The 25,803-nt window shown below is 39.6% G+C and overlaps 1 protein-coding gene across 1 annotated transcript in view; it reads left to right on the top strand.

Annotated features, from left to right (window-relative positions):
- The window catches only part of LOC140482363 (low-density lipoprotein receptor-related protein 1-like), a 1,932,271-nt gene that overhangs the window by 1,677,340 nt on the left and 229,128 nt on the right, over nucleotides 1–25,803 (top strand). The window contains exons 59-60 of the mRNA XM_072579726.1: nucleotides 18,441–18,628; nucleotides 20,164–20,369. Coding sequence (XP_072435827.1) covers nucleotides 18,441–18,628; nucleotides 20,164–20,369 — 394 coding nt within the window. The remainder of the gene's footprint in view (nucleotides 1–18,440; nucleotides 18,629–20,163; nucleotides 20,370–25,803) is intronic.

The raw sequence follows: 25,803 nt of genomic DNA, 5'->3' as shown, positions 1-25,803 counted from the left end.
GGAATAGACTCCCTCAGCTGTAATGTTATCCCTTATCAAAAATGCCGCTCCCCCTCCTCTCTTGCCTCCCTTACTATCTTTCCTGTAGCATTTATATCCTGGAACATTCAGCTGCTAGTCCTGCCCGTCCCTGAGCCATGTTTCCATAATTGCTATGATATCCCAGTCCCATGTTCCTAACCATGCCCTGAGTTCATCTGCCTTCCCTTACATTGAAATAAATGCAGTTTAATTTATTAGTCCTTCTTTGTCCTTGCCTACCCTGACTGTTTGACCCACCTCAGATTGATCTCTTTCCTCACTATCTCCCTGGGTCCCACCCACCCCCACCTTTACTAGTTTAAATCCTCCCAAGCAGTTCTAGCAAATCTCCCTGCCAGTATATTAGTCCCCTTCCAATTTAGGTGCAATCCGTCCTTCTTGTACAGGTCACTTCTACTCCAAAAGAGATTCCAATGATCCAAAAATGTGAATCCTTCTCCCATACACCAGCTCCTCAGCCATGCATTCATCTGCTCTATCCTCCTATTCCTGCCCTCACTAGCTCGTAGCATTGGGAGTAATCCAGATATTACTACCCTTGAGGACCTCTTTTTAAAAATTCTGCCTAACTCTCCGTAATCTCCCTTCAGAATCTCAACCTTTCCCCTTCCTATGTCGTTGGTTCCAATGTGGACAATGACCTTGGTCACAGTGAAGATAGTCCCTGTTATAGCTGCATCCATTGTTCATGGATCCAATGAACCTGGGTGCGGAATATCAGAAACTGAACAAGTCCTCAGTAATGAGAGCAGTTAGTATTTGCATCACACATAAATGCTTGTTTAACATAATCCTTGATAAGGTGGGACCTGGAAGAATGTATGCAGCGCAAGCCATTCTGCACAAACAGTTGCAGATTGTAAATGGGGCAGCATTAATGGATCATTGCCCTCTCCCTATCATCACCCAAGAAAGACAGCATTGCATCTAAGTGGATTTTGGCAAATGTTTACAATTCAAAGTGACATGAAACCAGCTCCATGCCATTGTGCAGACCTTAGATTATCTGTCTGAATTGTGGTTCACAGGTGCCACTGTTCATGGTAGCTGTGATAACTTCTGTGATACAGAATTTGTATTGAACAATGACATATTCCAGTTTGCTTGTGGCCAAGATTTGTATCCCACATTGATGGGCTTTTTATGTGTTCTACTTGCATTCTGGTATGATTACAAATGGATTTAAACCTGTCTGCTGTTAAGTGCCTGATTAGTGCAATTGTTCTTTGAAGGAGCTCATTGCTCACACATACAGCCTATGTACTAAGAGAGGAAAAGTACTTATACCGCCCACACAGGGAAAAGTGGTGACCGTTTTTCACTTGCATTGCACATGTGATTCAATTGAAAGTGGAAGGTAACATAAGTTGCGCAATGCAGATTGAATCACAAACTGCGTCTGTCGATGTCGTAATTCTGTGAACATTTGTGTTTCTTTCTTCCCTGCACTCCTTGCCAATGCCATCCGTTTGAGTTTCCACTTGTCTCCATCCCAATTCTGAGGAGAATGAATGAGACTGACATAGAGACAGTCTCATGATGGTTCAGCAGACTTATTGTCAGGGTGGTGGGACTATTCTGTGAGGAGAAATTGAGCAAACTCTGTCCTTGAGAGAGTTCTGAAGAATGAGAGGTGATCTCATTGAAAACTGGAAACTACTTAAGGAGATTGTGGCATGGGAGATGTAGGTAAGGTATTAGGCCTGATTACAGAGTCTAGAACCAAGGGCTACAATTTTAAAATAATGGGGAAACAACTTAGGACTGGGATAAAAGAAAATTACTACGGATGCTGGAATCTGAAACCAAAAGAGAAAATGCTGGAAAATCTCAGCAGGTCTGGCAGCATCTGTAAGGAGAGAAACGAGCTGACGTTTCGATTCTAACTGACCCTTTGTCAAAAGACTGGGATGATGAAAGAAATCAGGTGTAATTTTGTGATGGGGCTGCTGAGAAAGCCAGGTGTGGGATCCCATCTAGGGTGTTTGGTTTGGGGTGGCACTGTGGCTCAGTGGTTAGCACTGCTGCCTCACAACACCAGAGACTGGGTTTCTTTCCAGCTTTGGAGGATGTGTGGAGTTTGCACGTTCTCCCTGTGTCTGTGTAGTTTTCCTCTGGGTGCCCCGGTTTCCTCCCACAGTCCAAAGATGTGTGCGTTTGGTAGATTGGCCGCGATAAACTGTCCCATAGTGTCCTAGGATGTGCAGGTTAGGTGGGTTAGCCATGGCAAACGCAGGGTGACAAGGCTACTTGGAAGGTGGGATGGTCTTCGGAGGGTCAGTGCAGACTCGTTGAGCCAAACTGCTTCTAGTTATATTGTAGGAATTCTACAATTAGAAGCAACAGACGGAGATACAGAGAAGATAATAATCATGCAACCTTCTCCAGCTTAATAATATCTTTCCTATAATAAGACAATCAGAAGGGAAAATAGTACTCCAGAAGAGGCCTCACCACCATCCTGTACAACATCAATGTAACATCCCAGCTCTTTCTTTATTGTCTACTATACTAACAAATTATTGTCATCCACAAACTTACTAATGATGCCTTCTACAATGAAGAATATTATCTAAGATTATTAAGAAACCTTGATCAATTGTGTCTGCGGGTTGAGGAGTGGCACATAAAGTTTAATTTGGGTAAATGTGAAGTATTGCATTTTGGCAAAGCAAACAAGGACAGGACATATGTCAGAAAAAGTAGGGCTTTGGGTAGTGCTGTGGAACAGAGAAATCTAGGAGTTTAGATGCATCATGTTTTGAAACTTGCATCACATGTAGACAAGCTGGTTAAGAAGGCGTTTAGTACACTTGCCTTCACTGCTCAGACCTTTGAGCCCAGATAGGCTCATTGAAACCATTGCCATTGAATCCAGGCACAAAAGCTGTGATATTCTCTTTGCCTGCTGCAACAAGGGCTGCTGCACAAATGAATGAGGCACATAAGGCCACAATCAGCATCAACCTTCAGCTGATATGGAGCCTACCAACTGTGTGGTTTCCAGCTGTTGGTGCCTTTGTGAGGTGGTAAAGACACAGGACGGCTATAGTTCTCTGTCTTCCACTGAGTATGTTGTGGATGAGAGAGGGGCTGTATCTTTCTACTGTCTTTAGAGGTGGTGGTCAGAATGCCACATCATGCTGTTCACTAAATCTGCAATGCACTGTGACTACTGAAAGCAAAAGGTTGGTCCCTCCACACCTGGTTTCCATACAGGTGACATCTGGGACTTCATAACAGTATCATGTAGAAAAAGTACACCACTTGATCCTTGGAATCCCTGTTCCAGATAACTGGAGGACACACTGAGGGCATGTAATGAATAATGAGGATCTGTTAGAGACCCAACATTGCATCTTCAACATCCTCGATGTGGATGTGTCAGCTAAAGCAATGCAGACACGATTTCTCTGTGAACCTTGTTCAATGAAATTAAGATACATGAGAAATTAAAATCTTCATAATGTCTAATACTCCCTCTTTTGATCCTGAAGAAAGATTCGTACTGGTATTGGCACAGTGGGAAGAATTGCTAGCACTCAGATACAGTATTAAAACTTCTCACATTCTTTTATTCTTGCAGTTGCGGATAAAACAACATTTCTTTTTATAGCTCGTGATGAAATGTAAACATATATGTACAACTGTGATAATGTATATACAATGAAGTGCAACCTGTCTGTAGTCATGATGTCATTTGTTTCCCCTTCCCTCCCATCACATCTAAGTGCAGTTCTAGTCTCTGCAGCTAGAGTGTAGGATACTGCTCTGGACTGAGGTCTCTTGGGCTTGGAGCTTTGGTCAGGTGATATCAGGGTCTTTGTGGCTCGCATGCCACGTCTAGATGCAGGCTCATCCATCCCAGCTTAAACTGCCACTGGATCAGAGTTTACAGGCAGAGTATAGGCAGAGGACCCCAGCCTGAGAGGAGACTTACAGGGGGGCCCAGATGTTCCACCTCTCGCTGGGTGTTCACCAGCAGTGCTCTATTTCCTTGTGAGAAAGGAGCATGGGGAGTGAAGTCAAGGTCTCTTATCTCCCTGTTACCTTGCCTTTGGTGCTGAGCATCAAATGGGCAAGTAATACATTTCAGGTTTGTGGATACAGAACATAGAACATAGAAAGGTACAGCACAGAACAGGCCCTTAGGCCCACAATGTTCTGCCAAGACTTAATCCGAATGTAAAATATAGTAACTTAACCTACGCACCTCTCAACTCACTGCTATCCATGTGCATATCCAGCAGGCGCTTATATGTCCCCAATGACTTTGCTTCCACCACCTCAGCTGGCAACGCATTCCATGCATTCACAACCCTCTGTGTAAAGAACCTACCTCTGAAGTCTCCTTTATACCTTCCTCCTACTATCTTCCATCTATGACTTCTCGTAACAGTCAAACCTGCCCTGGGGAAAAGTCTCTAGCTATTGATTCTATCTATTCCTGTCATTATTTTATACACCTCGATCAGGTCTCCTCTCTTCCTCCTTCTCTCCAGAGAGAAAAGTCTGAGCTTATTTAAGGCAAGCCTTCCAGTCCAGGCAGCATCCTGGTAAACCTTCTTTGCACCCTCTCCAAAGCCTCTGTATCTTTCCTATAGTAGGGCGACCAGAACTGGACACAATATTCCAAGTGTGGTCTCACAAGGAACTTGTCGAGCTGCAGCAAAACCTCGCGGATCTTAAACTCGCTCCCCCTGTTAATGAAAGCGAAACACCATATGCTTTTTTAACAACCCTATCCACTTGGGTGGCAACTTTGAGGGATCTATGTACTTGCACACCCAGATCCCTGTTCCTCCACACTGCCAAGAATCCTGTCTTTAATCCTATATTCAGTATTTGAGTTCAACCTTCCAAAATGCATCACTTGACACCTCCTCAAGGAACTCTACTTTTTGTCATTTGCAAAAATGATTTGGATGCGAGCATAAGAGGTACAGTTAGTAAGTTTGCAGATGACACCAAAATTGGAGGTATCGTGGACAGTGAAAAGGGTTACCTCAGATTACAACAGGATCTGGACCAGATGGACCAATGGGCTGAGAAGTGGCAGATCGAGTTTAATTTAGATAAATGCGAGGTGCTGCATTTTGGGAAAGCAAATCGTAGCAGGACTTATGCACTTAATGGTAAGATCCTAGGGAGTGTTGCTGAACAAAGAGACCTTGGAGTACAGGTTCATAGCTCCTTTAAAGTGGAGTCGCAGGTGGATAGGATAGTGAAGAAGGCATTTGATATGCTTTCCTTTATTGGTCAGAGTATTGAGTACAGGAGTTGGGAGGTCATGTTGCGGCTGTACAGGACATTAGTTCGGCCACTGTTGGAATATTGCATGCAATTCTGGTCTCCTTGTTTTCGGAAAGATGTTGTGAAACTTGAAAGGGTTCAGAAAAGATTTACAAGGATATTGCCAGGTTTGGAGGATCTGAGGTACAGGGAGAGGCTGTACAGGCTGGGACTGTTTTCCCTGGAGCGTCGGAGGCTGAGGGGTGACCTTATAGAGGTTTACAAAACTATGAGGGGCATGGATAGGATAAATAGACAAAGTCTTTTCCCTGGGTACGGGGAGTCCAGAACTAGAGGGCATAGGTTTAGGGTGAGAGGGGAAAGATATAAAAGAGACCTAAGGGGCAACTCTTTCACGCAGAGAGTGGTACATGTATGGAATGAATTGCCAGAGGATGTGGTGGAGGCTGGTACAATTGCAACATTTAAGAGGCATTTGGATGGGTATATGAATAGGAAGAGTTTGGAGGGATATGGGCTGGGTGCTGGCAGGTGGGACTAGATTGGGTTGGGATATCTGGTCGGCATGGACGGGTTGGACCGAAGGGTCTGTTTCCATGCTGTACATCTCTATGACTCCATGACTGTATAACTCAATAAGATTTGTGAGGCATGACCTGCCCCTCACAAAGCCATGCTGACTCCCTTTAATCACACTATGCTTTGCATTTGTGCAGAAGACACATTTTTCCAGATGACACATCTATCCAGAAGATTTCTTTAATTCCATCTATAGAGGCAGCCAGACTCTCGCTTGCCAGAGGCAGCAGCATACAGACAGATAAGGTGGACTCCTCCAATCTCTTTGTTAGTTTGCCAAGCACCTTCAAACTCTGCCTGCCTTTCTTGTGTCTGTTCATTTGAATGAAGTTGTTAATGCCAATACCTTGGAGTACCCTCCAGCCTGGCACTCAGCAAGTGCCCATCCTCAGCAGACCTCCAATTTCCAGTGACCTGGAGTGCTTCTTCCTCAGCCAGACACCAGAATGGTGTCAGTGATATATTCGCCAGGTGTGTGCTGCGCGAGGTAACTTAACCAACAGGGTGTCAGGATCTGAACATAAGGAAGATGCAGAGGATATCCTTGCTAGTGGGGGATCTGTGACTTTTCCCTCAGCGGTATCGGAAAAGATGAAGTCTTGAGGGGCTGATCTTTTCATGACGGTGATTGTAGAGATGCCACTAGGAGTAATAATGAGCTGCAGAATAGAGATAGATGTTTGTTCATGTTAAGACTACAATTGCAGTGATCAAACAGGAGAGCAATGAAGCATTTGAAAATGAATCTTTCTTAGTTGCAGGGACATGATGATCTCAGCAGTCACAATCCTCTCCCTCTAGGGCATGGGTTTGTTCCTTGTAGGGTGTAAGAGGACTGATGTTAAACATCCCACCAACCATCTTTTTTCTTATTGTTGGATTTGTTTCCATCCTAAAATAAGGCAAATGGAAAGATTGAGATGGATGTGATAGGCACAGCTGTTGGTGCGGAGTAGGCAGTGCAGTATTCTGGTGGGGGATGGGGCGTGGTAATTGTGGTGGGAAAAGAAGATGAGGGATGATACAGCCTACAATATTGATAGTGGTAGAGCTTGACCTTTCAGCCTTGGTTGGAGAAGATCGTGACGCTTGCCTTGATGGTGTGCAGAAGATCATTAACCTTCTTACAACATGCTGGGCATTGCTCTGGTCAAAGTGGACATCACAACGTTTGACCAGGCTGGCAAGGTCTGGTGCCAAGATCTCCTCTGGTTAAGTCCTGAAGAAACAGCGTGGACCTCCTCTCCACCATCCTGTCCAACAGGTCCTCTAAGTCCCTGTCAGCAAATGAGGGTGCCTACTGACTATTCTCAGCAATCTCTGAGGCAGTTCTTCTGACACTGCAACTGCAAAGGCATCTCCTCACTGGGAATGCTTGATGAAGTGCATAGTTGGGTTTAAATACAACACCACCAGCAGGAATCCCAGAAAGTTCTGGCAGTGGCAAGTACTACTGCCACTAGTAAGCCTGAGGTAGCGTAAGCAAGACACCATAGGGGTATGGTGCATATATAATTGTGTAAAATTGTGTGACAAAACTTGCTTGAGTTTGAGGAGCTTAACCCCCCATGCAATTCCCTGAAATTGACTCTTAGAACATTTTTGATAAAATTCAGCCCATGAGATTTATCGATACACTTACACAGGGTGCTGATAAAGCAGGTCAGAAACTATATTATCAAAAACAGTGAGAGAAATGTTAAAAGTCACTCTTTGGTTGTAACACTCTTGCTGTATGCTCCAAACCCTGAATATATTTTCTGTGCCCTGGATACTGTATATTTCAGCACTTTCTGCCGTCATTTGCAACATATTTGCATGCAGCCTCAACATTTGTGCCAGAACAAGCACAGAATTATGAAAGCAATTATTGTTGCATTTGATAATGCAGTTGTCTACCAATGAAGCTACCAAGCATCTAATACAATTACAATCTTACTCAGCAACATATTTCATCAGCAAAATATGCAAATCTGAGAAATTGTCCACAACCTAGAATGTTATCATTGGAACAAACATTATCTCTGAGTGTGGTTGAAGCAGCAGTTTTAATGTGGATTCAGCAAACCTTCAGTAAGTTCATTTCAACAAAGCAGAACAAAACAAATCACTCTTACCAGCACCTATAATGTTAGTGGCAGATTAATGACTGCAGGTAACAGAGTGTTATACAGAAAACATTTTTGCAAGTGCAGCCTGTTTGCTTTCAAAGTGATTTAAACATCGATACCCAGTGGCCCATTATCAACTACAGTTCTGTAAAAATACCCATTACAGGTAATAACAAATTGATGGATAGAAGGTTATATTAGAACAGAAACTCAGCCTTAAACCTGATGTAAGAAAAGTCTTGGTGATGGAATCAGGCTGCTAGGATTGTTGTGTGGAGATCTTGTTCTATAAGGCTGTTGTATTCACCAGCCTCCTTGGGATCAAATGGGAGGACCATCAAACTATTATGAGCATCCTCCACAGGACTGTGTGTGCCAGCGTTGAAGCAGTGTTCCTGAAGAATTGACTCTGAAGGATAGATTATCGTGTTTGGATGTCCAAACACTGATGGCGTTTTGAGAAGAAAATCTGCCATCTTTACCTAATCTGGCCTACATGTGATTCCAGACCCTCAATCACATGGTTAGACCATAAAACATAGAAGCAGAAGTCGACCATTCAGCCATTGAGAACTGCTCCATCATTCAATGAGATCATAGCTGATCTGACAATTCCTAAAGCAATTTTCTTCCTTTCTCTCTTACCCTTGAGTCCCTTATAGATTAAAATTTGTCTGTCTCAGAAATGAATATTCTTAGTGACCCGGCCTCGGCAGCTCTCTATGGTAAAGAATTCTACAGATGCACTGTCCACTGAGAGAAGCAATTCCTTCTCCTTTCGGCCTTTAACATGTGATCACTTATTCTGAGATTATGTCCTCTTATTTTTGGCTCTCTGAAAGAGGAAACAACTTTTCTGCATCTCCCCTGTCAAGTCCTCAAAGGATCTTGTATGTGTCAATGAGGTTGCCTCACACTCTTTCATCTTCCAATAAGTATAAGCATTTCTCCTCATAAGACAGTCCCTCACATATGGTATCAGCTTTGTGAGCAGTCTTTGGACTGCCTCCAATGGCAGTATACCTTTCCGTGGATAAACGACCCAAAACTGTTCACAGCATCCCAACTGTTGTCAGACTTATGCATTGCACTGTTTTTGCAAAATGGCCTGACTTTTATATTCCATTCCCCTGACTTTTCACTGCCCTCTAGATAGTTAGAGATTTGAGGTAAATGCTGGCCTAGTCAGTGATATCCACATCCTGTGAGGGAGTAAAAGAAAACTGTGGTCTGACCGGTGCCCTACAGAACTGAAGCATCATACTTATGTATTCAATTCCCCATGATAAATGATAAAAACAATTAATTTCTTAATTAATTTCTGCCTCTGCATTTTTGTGATTCATGCACTGGACAGCCAAATCCCTCTTCCATTTAAAAAAAAATGCTTCTGTTTCATTATGACTGCCAAAGTGGACATTTTTTTCATTTTTCCCCATTATACTCCATTTGCCTACTCACTTATCTTTATCTTTCATAGCCTTTTTTGTCCTTTCCACAATTAACTTCCTACCTGGCAAAGTCCAGCAAAAATATTGATCATCTGTGATTTCAGGATTTATCCAGAAGAGGAAAATTTGCAGGGTGATTCCATCAGTCAGCATTGCAAGTTGCAGAAAATGCAAGTTGTTCAGGGATGCAATTACTGAACTGTCAAATAACAGCATATCCCTTAAGAGATTCTTCTGTGACCAAAACTGTTCAGCTGTGGTTGTGAAGCTCAAAACCCCATCATTTTTTGTTTCTCCCACTGGTGCAATTCAATCATCTGGTGGTGATTTAGCAGACATTATCCAAAGAATGGTCGATACTAAGCTGCATTGAAAATATGACTGATTTGTTCCAGAGGTCTACAAACTCATTCATTTCAACTGAGGTGCAGGTAAACAGTTGAAGAGACTCCAATAACTTTAAGATATTGCCACCTTCCTCAAGGTTTTGGATGTTGTTAAGTACAAATGCATGGGGATGCAGACATTCACAAAGAAATTGTATACCTACAGCCATCATAAAGGCTTCTATTCAGTAAGCCTGTAGGTGCTTTGAGATTCTCAGCATAGTATTTTACTTGTGAATGTACAATAACTGTGATTACTCTGCGGGGTATCCATTCTCAGCTCATCATCCCTACTTGTAGTTTCTCGTTAGGAAGTTTAGATAATGGCCAAAATTATGATTCATGATCCTATCATGGAACCCATAGATGTTAAGCAAAGGCATAATAAAACTTATGATATAATATGCCCAGTCATTTATATCAGTTTTTTAATTATATACAAGATTGTATTTACACAGTGCCTTTAAAGTCATTAAAAAAATCAAAATATTACACACAAGTGCTTTCAAACAAAATGTGATTCTGAGCCACATAATAAAGAAACTAAGGCAAATCACCAAGATCTTGGATAAAGACTCCGTGCTTAGAGACTGCCAATTAGGAAACTATCTCCAGCAAAATTGCTGAACTGGTTCTGGCAAGAGCAGGCTCAGAGCCTTCAGTGACCTCTGACACCATGGTCCTGAAGCCTGCATTAAACATTAGCCCAGTGACTTTGGTTTCCCTTAAATTTGATTGAAGGAAATTTCTATACATTCACTGTGGGATTTCATATAAGTGACATGCGAATTAGAGACAGAGAGCAGGCTGAGAGAAAAGTTGCAGAGAGTGAATATGTGGAAACTGATGTGTCTTTCAATGATGTTGCTGAGGAGCAGGATTTAAACAAGAAAGAAGATAGAGCCAGAGATAACAGTTCAGGAGTGGGATGAGAAGACATTGCCAGTGATTTGCTGACCTGACTGCATGACTAAGAATAGAATAGAACTAGGCTAATGCAGTACCATTCAACTGAATGCAAGTGGAGAGGTGTTAGACAATGAAAGTGAGATCATATGTGTCAAAGGCTGCAAATAATGAGGAGGAATAGTTTTGCTTTGTTACAGTCACATAAGATATAATTTGTGCCTTTGATGAAAGAACGTTCGAGGATTTTGGAGACACAGGGGAGGAGGGGAATGGACGTTAGTTTTCAAGGACAAATGTTTTCTGCAGCAAGTGCGGTAATAGTAGATTTAAAGGAGAGAGGGGACAGTAAGAAAGGATACAGTGCCATTCCACGAATTCAGGTGTTAACAATGAAAGTTTATTTCAAACTGCTCAAGCAGTAATTCAAGTGTCTTTAGTCCCCCTCGCCAACACACCAAGACTAAAGGGAGAAAATTATCTGAGTGGAATTGAGGTGGGCAACAGGTAGAGTGGGATCTAATCCTCTTTGATCTTGGCAACCTTAAGCCTGAGTAATCTTAATCAGTTTTTGCTCCTTTATGTATACTGGGTCAATTATTCAACTGAGAGGTTGGAAATGGCATCAAACCACTGAGCGAGAGCAGAAATTCAGGAGATATTGAATCACCACAAAATAAGAAACTTACTGGATTCATGTAGATGATTCTGCCAATTACTAATAAGTTTGGGTTAAATTTAAAGATACTAAGATCAAGGAAAAATCACCTGGCCAATTTGAATTGTCCCTCTACTGTATGGAATTAAATTCACCCCAAAGGAAATTTGCAGCACCTGAAATATAAAGCTTCCACAAGAATATGTTGCTGTACATTCCACAATCAGTCCCATCTGCAATGACACAGCAACTAACTCCACAGATACTCCTGACCACCCAAAAGGCACAGTGACAGAATACTCTCCAGGTTCTTGGGCAAGAGTGCAATTCCAACAACACTCAGAAACTCTCCATCATCCAGGATAAAACATCCCACTTTATTGGCATACCAATTCAAGACATTCATTCCCTCCACCACCATTGCACAATACAGCAACAGGTACTGTACACAAGATGCACTGCAGCAACTCACCAACGTTCCTTGAAACTACCCTCAAAACCCATGATCTCTACCACCTAGACAGCCAAGGGGACCACAAAGAGTGCAACACCATCACTAGTATGTTTACTCCAAGCCACCATGTTGACTTGGACCTATACTTTTGTTCCTTCATTATCACATTCTTAGAACTCCCTTTGTAATAGCACTCTGGGTAATCCTGCATCAGATGGACCTTAGCAACTCAAGAAGGCACTCACTATCACCTGCTGTTTTAGTCAGAGAAAGCAACATCTCATGAAATAGGTATTCTTTAAATTTATATTCTTCAAATATTAGTTGGAGAGATTATACATTTGGAAAGTTTGAAAAGATATTTGCAAAAACCTGTTTAAACCAACACCTAATCATATTGCAAAGTGCCAGACGACAGTCCATCACTTGTTCCATTTGAACTCCACTGAGGGGTGGAGTCAGTAGTGTAAAATTGATTATTTGTTTCTGGTGCAGAAAAGAATCAATGAGTTAAGTAAGTGTGTGAGGTTGTCAGAACCAGTGTGCTGAAGCAAACTTAGATGTAGCTATGGCTATGGTCAAAGAGTTCTTCCATTATTTGCTTATTTTGTTACAGAATTAATTCACCACTTCATGTTATTCAACTGCAGCTAACAATAATAAAGACAGATCTTCAGGATACAGGTCCTGTTGAAACAATGATAAAGTTTCAAGGTATTTACAGGCAAAATTCAAGCTTCCACACAGCCAAGTGCATGAATTGGGCTTGAACAGTCAGAGATGAGGATTTAGGTGAACAAATTTGTCTCTAATTATTGGTAGTAACATTTAGAAGGGGAAGGGAGGGTAATTAATCTGAGAAACAGTAAAAAGAAAAATTAATACTAACATTTATATGAAGTCTTCATGTCGTCAGAACATTCTAAAGTGTTTTTACAATCAATTAATTTTTGTTATGCAGTCTCTGGTACAATATAAGAAGGAGATGATGCTGTACTGGCAATGTCACTGGACCAGTCGTCCAAATATCTAGGCTAATGCTGTGCGACAAAAGTTCAAATTCTACCAAATAATCTGATGAAAATAAATTCAAATAACAAAATATGGAATTTTGAAACTAGTCTCAGTGATAGCTACCATAAATTATTGGAAAAAAAAATTTGGTTCACTAATATCGTTGTGGGAAGGAAATCTGCTATCCTTAATTAAAATACTACAGGTGCTGGATATCTGAAATAAAACAAAAAATGCAGGATAAACACAGCAGGCTTGGCAGCATCTGCAGAGAGAGGAACAGGGTTAACATTTCAAGTCCAAAGACTCTTGTTTTATGTCCAACACCTGAAAGAGAAGATGGGTCCTCAACTTTTTTTAAAAGCTACCATCTCTGATAAGATAACACTCCTTCAGCTTGACACTGGGGCAGCAGCCTAAATTTTTGTGCTAAAATTTCAGGAATGGGACTTAAATACATAATTTTCTGACTCATAGACAAGAATGCTATTGACAGAATTACACTTTAAATTCATTGTGATTCTTAAAAAAAAGTGATCTTGTTTACATCCATCACTTATTTTTCTCCTGTGTTGTGCACTTTGGGCTATCGTTCTTTCCATCCTCAAAGACACATGCTCTGCCACAGTTATTGACATGGAGGAGCAAGTGTTCATACTCACCAGTCATGATTCACTCTGGCTTTTTAATGTCAGGTAATTTGTATAATGTTGATGCATCTGGATGTGCTTTGCCACATCTTGGATATCTGTTTGAAGGTTAATAAATGCAGAACTACTTTGTGCCAAAGTCAGTAACCTTTTTTTCAGGAATGCTACTGATCGCACAACAAACAACAAATTATTTCCCCTGAGAATTTTAAGCTTATAACTCCTACCTGGAAACTATTTGTGAGTTTTAGTCTGGCTCTAGAAATCCAGCAGGTCTACTTAATTTTGGAAGCAGGGATAGGGGAATTAATAGTAATTGCAACAGATCAATCAGCACTTTAGCTCAGGAAACTATCACACTAAGGCTTTGAAGATACAGACTCCACAAAGGAAATCTCTGCGTCTGTTTGCAATCATTTCTGCTCTCCCGGATCTGCATAACATACAATTCTTCCCTTATGCACTATGCACTAAAGCTAGCTAGTTTGCAAAAATAATAAAGGAAATATTGCAAAGCAAAAAAAAAGTTCATCACCTTTCCTGTTAGTAAGCAGCAGATAGTGGTGGAAGAGGAAAAATAATGCATACAAAAGTATTACAAGTTTTAGAAAAACAGAAGGGAAGAAGAGGTCATGCATCTCAGGAATCAACATCCATGTATACAATAATTGTCTAAGCAGTTTTTAGATACAATGAACCAAATGTCATCAAAGTTGTTTAGCCTATCTATTTTAATAATCCTGACCCCATGATAATGCTGCACTCACAATGTGAAACTTCCAGCAACATTGATTAGCTATGTATCTCCTTGGAGACAAATATTGTTAGAAACAAATGCTTACAGACAGAGCATGTGCTGTGCCTATTTTAACTATAAAGACAGTGGCATCAGAAACTGAGCATAATGCTCATCTTTTGGCTTTTAGTGATATGAACTTTATCAATAGATTTCTATATTATCTAATAAAAGACACATCTATATTAACCTTCGAAAAGTCTCTGAGAGAACCAGAAGAATGTATCAAAAGAGCTGTTCTAATTGACTTTGTAGGATTTGGCATTTCTGTCATGAGATACAGCGTTAATTGATCCAGTGAAGATTGCCATGAGTTCCAGCTCAAACCTTTGCTGCAAACAACAATTAAAACTTCATGGTTTTGTACCTGAATGTATCAAGCTGGATTTATTGGATTGTTTATTGAAGAATTTACATTGTAATATTTTTAAAACTTCAATACCTATTTTGTGTTGGGAAAAAAAATTCATTCCTAATGGATAATATACTTATAAAATCTTCACTTACTTGGATAAAGATTCAAAATGAATGTGATACATTTCAGATTAGCCATACCTTGTCAGGAAAAACAGTCCTCATCTTCGTAAGAATCTAAGTACATAATAAACAATGAATGCCATTTGGTCATTCAAGCCTGCTATGCCATTCAATGTTTAATGTAAATATCACCTTAGCTCCACTTTCCTATCTGCACCCCACCCACCAACTGTTAACTCCCGATCTGACACAGCCCTGAATATATTAAGGACCTGGTTTGCACTATTTCCTGGGTTGCACAGCTCCAAGGACAGTCAGAGAAGGAATTCCTCATCATTGTCATCTTAAACAGCAAACTGAATTCTAAACTTCCCCATAAGAGAGAAAATTCTACGAGCATCTATCCTGTCAAGCACTTTCAATACTAGCATACTTAATTTTAAAAATCAACTGATGCCTGTTAGGTTCGATGTAAGGATTCTTTTTTCCAATCAGATAGTTGTGAACTTTTGCAATTCTTTACAACCGAGGGCTATAGAAGCTCAGTCTGAGTATGTTTGTGGAGATTGGGTAGATTTCTAATTACTACTGACATGCAGGTTTGGAGATGGAATAGGTAAAAGACATTGGTTTGATTAGCCATGATTTCAGTGATAGCAGGACGGGCTCAGTGGACTAAATGGCCAACGTCTGTGTTCCCATCGTTATCTCATTCAGCGTAAAGAAGTTGCAAACCTTTCTACCACTCAAGTGAAAATTAAGTAAATTTTCAACTTGAATACTTGGGTTTTAAGCATCAAACAGATAAAATGAAAAGGAAAATTTGCCAGGAGATTGTAAATTTTACGGTGAAGTCAAGCCCAGGAATTCAGGAGGCATTTTCAGAGCCTGTCTGATTTTCCAAAATGAAAAATGGAAGATGCAGTTGGTTTTGAAGGGATACACTATTGTCCTACCAAATTTCCTTTCTGCATTCCATAGAGGCAGGACCCTATACATGGTACGTAACATGAAAACTTACCACACTGGATACCAACACCAGCACCTCCACATCATGGCTACCATCCACATTGGGTTAGACAGCAAGTTGCAGGAATTTCAAAGAATCCTGTTGCACCATACTGTAGAATTGGATTAGATGTATTCATGTACCCAAAACAACATTTCTGTGGAATCATAGAGTATGACTTCAGAGTAAATTTGCAATCACAACAATCTGATATGTGAAAGTGCATCTTTAATGTTGGCGTGGTTCACTGTTGTATGAAAATAGCATCTCATAATTTCTGCCTCATAGTCATGACTCAGTGCTTCAATATGTCGATTGACTATTGAAGGAAACATACCTAAAAATTAAAATGACAGAATTGTTTGATGGAAAATTTTAAGGCCAAATCTGTACTGTTAGTTTCTTCTTGTTCTTGTGACATTTGATAAATACACAGATTTTTACACTCTTTTGCTTTTCAGGTGTATGGAAAAGATGGCAAACTGCACATTTACTACAATAGTGTAATTTTGATTTAGATTGGCACATTAGTTAAATACTAAAAGGGCCAAAAAGGCCATGAAGAATGTCTGAATGCCAAATAAAATCAAGACAGTTATCACAGTCACTGTTAGACATTTATGTTTTCCTGGGAGAAACGGGCTGTCGGATTTTAGCCATGGTTGAAGCTCTTAAAAAGCTTGGAAGGGGTAACAACCTTCTGAGGTTTTGATGGGCAAATAAACCTTAAAATCACCCTTGGGCTCTGTAGCTACATTGAGTAGATAGATACTTGTTAACAGAAAATGTCTCACTCTAAATTCTTCTAATCAAATCTCTTTCTATTGTGATATTTATTTTTTTCTCTCCTTTTCATCGTTTTTGCATGTTATTTGTGTTATCAAAATGCTGGTTGATCACTCTTCACAGCAACCATTATTCTTTGGGTTTGATGAGTAATTTTACAGCCAGACATGTTTCATGCTGCTAACTCACCCCATCGATCTGTGCTGGAACCAGTACAGACACATGATGGCATCGAATGCACTAGTGGCTGTATTCTTCTGTGGTCAACACAGGACTCGAACTCAGAGCATTCTGCCTCAGTGGGGCGTATACTCAGAAAATATCAGTTGCTGTGTGATCAAAATTAACTTTCTTGAGTACTCAAGCCATATGGCAACAAGCATCCTCAGAGAACCTCCATAACAGCAAATAGGTGAAGGTCTCACTGACTTAATATCTCAATTTTATTAAACTCCTCAACGTAGTGTCAGTCTCAGCAATATGGATATGCTGTTTTATACCTCAACTCACATGGTGGCCTTCTTTCAGAGGGGGGATTTTGCAAAATAATTAGAAGAAATTATGCAGATATGTGGGCAGTTTCTGACTCCTCACAAACCTGGCAGAGGAGTGATGGTACACACTCTGGATGGGCAGTTATGGAAATAAGCTATTTTTCTTGAGAATTCAGATAGACATTTTCTGGAGTAAGATTGTGATGATGATCAGAAAAACAAAGGCAGAATATTTATGCTGCAATAATTATAGAGTATAACTTTACAGTTCACAATTTTACAAGGGGCAAGCAAGGCCTCTATACTCAAAGTTTGTGAGAAGATTTGTAGCTCGGGTGCTCGTTGTTGTGGTTCTGTTTGCCGAGCTGGGAATTTGTGTTGCAGATGTTTCGTTCCCTGTCTAGGTGACATCCTCAGTGCTAGGCAGCCTCCTGTGAAGTGTTTTTGTATTGTTTACTCCGGCATTTATAGCGGTTTGTCTCTGCCGCTTCTGGTTGTCCATTGCAGCTGTCCGCTGCAGTGGCCGGTATATTGGGTCCAGGTCGATGTGTTTATTGATAGAATCTGTGGATGAGTGCCATGCCTCTAGGAATTCCCTAGCTGTTCTCTGTTTGGCTTGTCCTATAATGGTAGTGTTGTCCCAGTCGAACTCATGTTGCTTGTCATCTGTGTGTGTGGCTACTAAGGATAGCTGGTCGTGTAGACGCAATACACCCAACCCTAAGAGGGGTAGAAGGCAAGCCTGGCAGGTCATTGCTGAGGTTTTGAAAGAAAAGCAGGGTCCAAGTCTGTCAAGACCAAATCCCTAGGTTTCCACTGACAGTTACTCCATAATTTCCTGGCTGTCTGTTAAGGTGCCAGTCTCCCTGGCCCTTACCACTCCTCTTCAACTTGGGACCCCCATACGTACTGATTCTGGATTCTAGGACTACTTGCAGTTCCAGTCCAGGTTACTGTTGTTTTTTTGGCACTTCTTTCACTCTAGAGCTATCTGTCAAACAGATTGGCCACAACCTTTAATGGACATGACAAAAAATGTAAATTCTGGATCTCATGATTTATTATTAACAATTTTTCTTTTTGAATGTTTTTCATTTTCCACAGATTATAATGAATTGATTTGGAAATGCTAAAAATCTTGAATACAGCTCCACAAAAACAAAGGTTTTAGTTGCATAATTTCTATCAGCCTTCTGAACTCACTGAATTTGGAGTATCATTATATTTTGGAACCGATTTGCAACCTTTCACTCCACCTGGAAAATCAAATTGTTTTAAAGATCTTTGCTACATTGTGTTTCTCTTTTGTTAAAATTGTGTTCTTGATTTTGGCAAAAGTGTTAATCAGCACAAATACTTGTTTTTCTTGCTTAGGTGGTGCACCACACAGGACAAGCTATTCCAGATGGTTTGGCAGTTGATTGGATTGGCAAAAATCTATACTGGTGCGACAAAACAAAGCTGACTATTGAAGTCTCAAAACTTAATGGGCTTTATCAGACAGTCCTTGTGAACACAGGGCTGAAGACTCCTAAACATCTTGTGTTAGATCCTCGCACTGGGTATGAACATAACCACTTATGCTGCTGTTAAAGCTATCAAAATATTTTCGCAAAGACTGAGTTACTAATCCTGAAACAAATAAACCTGTGTATGTATATAAAGGTGTGAAATAATACTAACATTTAATAAAAGAAATCTGCAAAGTTAGAACCACTACTTAAGGCAGAGGATGGGTGTCAACATTTCAATCTCTCAGTGTTTGAGTAAACTATGAGACTCAGCTATTGCGACGTGCAAACAAAAACATCGCTTGTGTTGTTTACTATATTCCTAAAGTTTGCATTTTGCATTGACTGTTCAACTTTCTGTAGCAATTATCATTTGTACTATTGTTCATATTATGGGAGGCAACCATCCAGTGGTATTATCACTGGACTGTTAATCTAGAGACCCAGATAATATTCTGGGCACCCGGGTTCAAATCCCACCATGGAAGATGCTGGAATTTGGATTCAATAAAAATCTAGAATTAAGAGTCTCATGATGACCATGAATCCATTGTCGATTATCAGGGAAAAAAAAACTATCTGGCATCACTCCAGACAATGTGATTGACACTTAACTGCCTTCTGGCAATTAGAGACAGGCAATAAATGCTGGCCTAACCAGCGGCATCCACATCCTGAGGATGAATAAAATAGAGAAATATCATTGATGTAGTTTTGCAATAGCAATAAGTCTATTTAAATAATTTATTTCACCTTTTGTTTTAAATTCATTGGCCTAATGAGGCCTGCAGCATTGCTATTTTATTCTGAATCACCATGATATTTTTATCTTCAATTTTGTCACCTGTGGCAAATTACATAAAATATACTATAAGCTTCTGTGGAAAAGGTGCCAGAATTAAAAAGGTTTTTATACACACAACAAAACAACCAAAAGAACTGCAGATGCTGGAAATCTGAAACAAAAACAAAAATTGCTGGAAATGCTTAGCATATCTGGCAGCATCTGTGGAGAGAAATCAGGTTTAACATATTGGGTGCAGTGACCCTTTTCAGAATAGGTTCGGTCCACAGATTATCCAGCAATTCTGTTTTTGTTAACATCTTGAACTTTATCACATCTTACATCACCAACACTTAAGTGCTGCCTCTGAAGCAACCACCACATTACAGAAGAACTGTCTGAAGGCAGCATCTACAAAAAGAGGATACTGGGTTAACATTTGATAACTTATTTTTCTTTGTCATCGAGATTAGAATTGCATTGAATGACATAGGATTCAGACCACTGATTTGTGCAATGGTTTGAGCTTCCTTATTTGTCCTCCCCTCTTATCTGACCTCACTTTATAGGATATCATTCTGTTCCTTTTCTTCTCATGGGCTTATCTTACTTCCATTTAAACACATCCTAATCAGTCCAGTATGGTAGCAATTCCAAATTCTACCCACTGTCTGAGCAAACCTGATTCATTTAATGAAATTGCAAAGTTGCAAGAGTACCTGACGTGCTGAGAGATTCCAGTATTTTCCATTCTTATGTTTGAATTGAGTTTTAATTTTTTTTAATAAACATTTTTGAATAGATATTTGTATTGGACTGACCATGGTGATTATCCACATATCGGCCGTGTAGGAATGGATGGAACTAATCAAAGGATTATCATAGACAGAAAAATCTCAAAGCCAAGTGGTCTCTGCCTGGATTATGTGAATAATAGGCTATACTGGGCTGATAATGAGGAAGGTTCTATAGAGTTTGCTGACCTGGATGGATCCAATAGACATAGAGGTAGGTAAGGCTGTTTTTCTCTCCCCCATTTTGAATTATTTTGTTTTGTGCATATATTTTAATTCATCACACTTCATGATAAATAATGAGACAATAATGCTCTTCAAATTTGCTAATGATAAATTTGGTAAATTCTATTCAAACTAAATATTTCTATGTTTCTATGTTTCAAATAGAAATTTTTCTATTTGAATAACCTAGTGAAAAGAAAATATTTCTAACTATATGTATAAAATTATCGATTGATTGTCTGAACCTTGTGCGATATTATAAAGTGTCAGTATGTATAATAAAATAGTTTACTGATACTATGTATGCAGTCTGCCAAGATGTATTTCATTATTCAAGATTTGAGATTTTCTTGATCTCCATGTTACTTTCTTTGTGATTTTAAACAAGTTTGTATATTATAGTTCTTGTGCTCAATATATATGCATAATTAAAACTACAATAATGAGCGACTGTCCTTAATCATATCATGTTTGTGCCTGTCACCATTTTAAGAAGTATAGTTTGGGCCAACAATGTGACCTTTGGCCCAAGTAGGTGAGGGTCTCAACAGATTTCAAAAGTTATTATCTGATAAAGTAACTTTGACCTGACAAAATGTTAACAGCAAGAAACAACATCTGGTGGCATTATTCCCAGAACACTGGGACTGAAGAAACATCAACCCTAAAGCAGTCTGAAACACTAATTTCACTTTTAAAAGTTAAATTGTAACCCTTGAGTTTCAACAAGAGCCATTGATTTCTCTCTCCCATCTAAGATCATCTCCACCTTCTACCACTTACCAGTAGTCATTACTGCATTAGGATGAAAGTCAGGCCTAGTAAATTTAAATGAAACTCAGAAATAATAATGCCTGTCTTTAGAATGCTGTGATAAGTTTGAGATTTATATTATAATCATCAAACACAGGGCAGAACCTTCCTATTCATAGTTAAAGTATGTTGATGAGTGAGTTTCATGGTGATCTGTCCACCAGGGCCAAGAGCAATATTTTTTCAAGGAATCTTTCACTCTTCATTTCATTAATTTTGCAAATGGGCTTTTGAGCATATTTCTCAAGTATTCACGTATCTCGTGTGCTTACCATAGGTGAGACATTCTGTTGTACATGCCTCTGGTGCCATATTTCAAACCAGGAATAACTCATCATACTGTGGTGCTTGAGTCTATTCACTGAAGATATGGCTCAGAAGAGACAGTTCCCATTTCATAGATAAAGACCTGGAGGTGTTTGTGGATGGGTGTTGCAAGGGGAGATAAAGATTGTAACATCAGATAGTGCTGTATCCTAAATAAGGCAGGACATCCGGCAATGCAGAAAGAAGGTCAATGATCTTCCACTCCCCACAAGGATAAGTGCCACCATCTTCTCTGTGCTTCCTCACATATATAATGCCAGCTATCACTCTAATTCTGCTATTGCAAAGAACCCGTGCCAAAGCTCAAGGATTCCATCACTCATTAGTGCATGTATCATGTCCACTCAATGGCTCTCATTCACCTCATTCCCAAACCACTAATCCTTAATTAAATGTAGACACATAAGTAGGCCATTCAGCCCATCATGTCTGCTCTGCCACTCAATGATATCATGGTTAATCTGTTAATCTTGAACTCCACGTTCCTGCCTTTGGCCCACCATCCTTGCTTCCCTTCCTGATTAAAAATGTCTATCTCAGCTTCGAATATATTCAATCACCTAGCCTCTATCGTAATCTGTGATAAAAAAAATCATTGACTCACTATCCTCCGAGAGAAAAGTAATCCTGCTTGTCTGTCCTTGAAATGGACACTCCTTTTATTCAGAATATGCCCTTTTGTCCTAAATATTTCCATAAAAGAAGTCAACCTCTCAGCATCTATCCTGCCTATTCCTTTACAAATCTTACATGCTTTAATAAAGTCATCTTTCATTGTTCTAAATCTGTTGAGCGCAGGCCCAATATACTCTATCTCTCCTTCGAAGAAAATCCTTCCATACTGGAATTGACCGAGAGAGCCTTCTTTGGACTACTTTAATGCTAGTATATCTTTCTTTCAATAAGATGATCAAACTGTTCACAATACTCGAAGTATGGTCTAAATAGTGACCTACATAGTTTTAGGAAGATTTCTTTGTTTTTACATTCAATTTTTTAAAAATGAAGACAAACAGCCCATTTGTCTTTGTTATAACCTGTTGATTATGTATCTAGCTTTTTGTGATTAATACACGGGGAACCACCATCCCTTGTGCTGTAGCTTTCTGCAGTCTTTCTTCCTTTAAGTAATATCTAGTCCTCTTCCTGCCAAAAGACATAAACCCATAGTGTTTCACATTATATTCCATCCTGCTAAGTTTTTCACACTCACTTCACCTATCTTTTATCCCTCTGTTGGTTCTGTGTCATCCTCACCACGTGCTCCCACTGATCTTTGTGACATTCACAAACTCTGCCAAAGTGCTTTCACTTCCCTCATCCAAGTAATAAATATGTACTGTAAATAATTGTGACCCCACACCGATCCCTGTTGCACTCTACTAGTTACGGATTGCCATTCTGAACATGCCTCTCTTATCTGAATTCTGTCTTCTGTTAGTTAGCCCATCCTCTATTCAAGCTAATATGTGACCCCCAACACTCTGGGTGATTGTCTCATTAAATAGCCTAACGAGCAGCACTTTATCAAATGCATTTTAACATTTAAATCTTTTACATAAACTGGTTCACATTCATCTATCTTGCTTGTTACCTTCTCAAAAGTTTGTCAGGCATGAGTTCCCCTTCATTGCGCCATGCTGACTCTCTTTGGTTCAATTACGTATTTTTTTAAGTGTGCTACTTTTACATCCTTTTTTTAAAGCTTTACTTGGAATAGTGATGTGATGAAGGTCAGGAAATTATATCAATAAAAAGAGAGTTAAAAGGTGCGGCATGTTGGATTTTGATTGTCTTTTGAAAAGGGAGAAGAAACAAGAACAAACACTGAATTATTCACAAAAAGTAAAGAAAAACATATTCAAGATTTGATTATTTTCCAAGAAAATGCCATTTGAGATGACTCACCCTATTTTGCGCATTGGGCACTTGCCACTGCAGCCAAACTGCAGATTTGTCATTTTGGGAGTTACAGAAACAAACCCATTCTGTCCAACTCCACAGTCTCATGCAATTCACTAGATATTGTCAACTATTTCAACATAGTTCTGCCAAAGATGTCCTAACAACAACCACATATTTGGGTGTGGAATAAAGGACGAAATATGAGACTGGTCAGAAAGGTATCGGAATAATCAAGAGAATTTTAATCTACATTCCAACTGGTAAAGTCAGATGGGCAAAGGTAGTGTAGATTAAGAGCTCATAGTAAGTTTTCCAGACAATTTCTGAGAACAGAAATCAGCCTGCACTGGACTTGCTTTCCTACAAAAAAATAATATTTATGAATGAATGACCTCATAATGAAGCAGTTCCTAGTAGTAGCAACCTCAGTATGATTGCATTTTATGTTCAGATTGAGGAAGGGAGGACTGGATCTGAGTCTAATTTTTGAACATTTAAATAAGAGCAATTATGAGAACATGAAATAGAGCTGGTTAAAGTCAGTTGGCAAATTAAGTTAAGGACAGGCAGATGAAGACAGAACAAAGAAGGTTCAATAAGTTCCCGATTGAGAACAATTGGAAAAGCTAATTTAGAAGTTTAAAGGTGATTTAATTAAAACATAACATTCAGACAGGTTGAGACAAGGTAGATGTGGAGAAATGTTTCCTGTTATGAGAGAATCTAGAACCAGAAGTGGTTGTTTAAAAATCAGGGGTCACCAATTTAAAACAGAGATTAGGGACACTTATTTTTCTCTCAGAGGTTCATGAGTCTTTGAAACTCTTTTCCTGAAAAGATGATGAAAGTAGAGTTTTTGAGGATTGTTTTAAGACCCATAAATAGATTTTTGTAAAATAGATTCTCCGGTGGGCAAGAATGTGAGTTTGAAGTTACAATCCAATCAGTGTGATTTTATTGAATAGCCTACTTCTGCTCCTGGTTTATATATTGCTACATTTGTAAGACCATATATTGTTGCTAATTGAACATGCCTTTGGATTTTTAAAATTGAATCTTCTCTTTGCTAGATGTCAATCTGGTCAAAACAAATTATAGGGAAAAGAACAAAAACAAATACTGAATTATTCATGAAACTAAAGAAAAGCACATTCAAAAATTGATTTGATTTGTTATTGTCACATGTGCTGCTGCCCTACAGCGAAACAGAACCGGGTTCAATTCCAGCTTTGGGCGACTGTGCGGTGTTTCTATGTTCTCCCCATGTCTCCATGGGTGTGCTCGGGTGATCCAGTTACCCCTCACAGTCCAAAGATGTGCATGTTAGGTGGATTGGCTATGCTAAATTGCCCATAGTATCCAGGATTGTGTAGGTTGGGTGGATTAATGATTGGAAATGCAGGGTTATTGGGTGAGGGTAAATAGAGTAGGTATGAGTGGGATGTTCTTCGGAGGGTTGGAGTGGGCACGATAGACTGAATGGCCTATTTCCACACTGTAGACATTCTATGATTCAATGATGTACCTAGGTACAGTGAAAAGTTTTGTTTACCTTGCAGTACAGGCAGATCATGCCATACAAAGTGCATTAGAGTAAGAGAACAGATTGAAGAATACAATGTTATGCAGAGAAGGTGTACAAAGAGTGAGATTAATATTAAATTTAAAATGGACAGGCCCAGTCAGAAAAAGAAGCTGTGCTTTTCCAGCAACACACTCTCAACTCTGATGTCCAGCATCTGCAGTCTTCACTTTCTGCTAGGCCCAGTCAGAAGTCTAATTACGGCAAGGAAGAAGCTGTTCTTGAATCTGTTGCTTCATATCTTGAAACGTTTTAATCTTCTACCTGACAAAAGAGGTTGGAAGAGGTGCAAAAGATTCTGATCAGGTTTAAAAAAAATGCTTATAGTTCTGAAGAAGGGGTACACAGAAAAAGACAATATTAGTCTCTCAAATGATTAATCAATTGCATTTTTGTAAAATGTTAGGATTTTGTCCAAACCAGTTTTTTCTCTTGCTTTTTACTGCTTAAAAATATCATTCGCTTGTGGTGGATAACAGAAATGTTTTCTGTGAAGACACCAGACTTGCACATACACATAACATTCTCTGTGGAAAAAGGTAGAGTGCAACACCATTTGCATGTATTTATTCCAACTCATAAATGGTAGCAAGGTCAGATTATGTTCTATGTTCTCCAGCTGTATGTTATAAAAATGACTTATGATTTTGGGCCAACATTTGGTACTATAATTAAAATAGAACATAGAACACTACAGCGCATTCCAGGCCCTTCAGCCCTCGATGTTGCGCCAACCCGTGAAACCAATCTGCAGCCCTTCTAACTGACACTATTCCATTCTCATCCATATGCCTAT

This window comes from Chiloscyllium punctatum, chromosome 10 (genome assembly GCF_047496795.1).
Source record: "Chiloscyllium punctatum isolate Juve2018m chromosome 10, sChiPun1.3, whole genome shotgun sequence".
Classification (NCBI taxonomy): Eukaryota; Metazoa; Chordata; class Chondrichthyes; order Orectolobiformes; family Hemiscylliidae; genus Chiloscyllium; species Chiloscyllium punctatum.
This window is presented reverse-complemented; position numbering and strand designations above follow the sequence as displayed.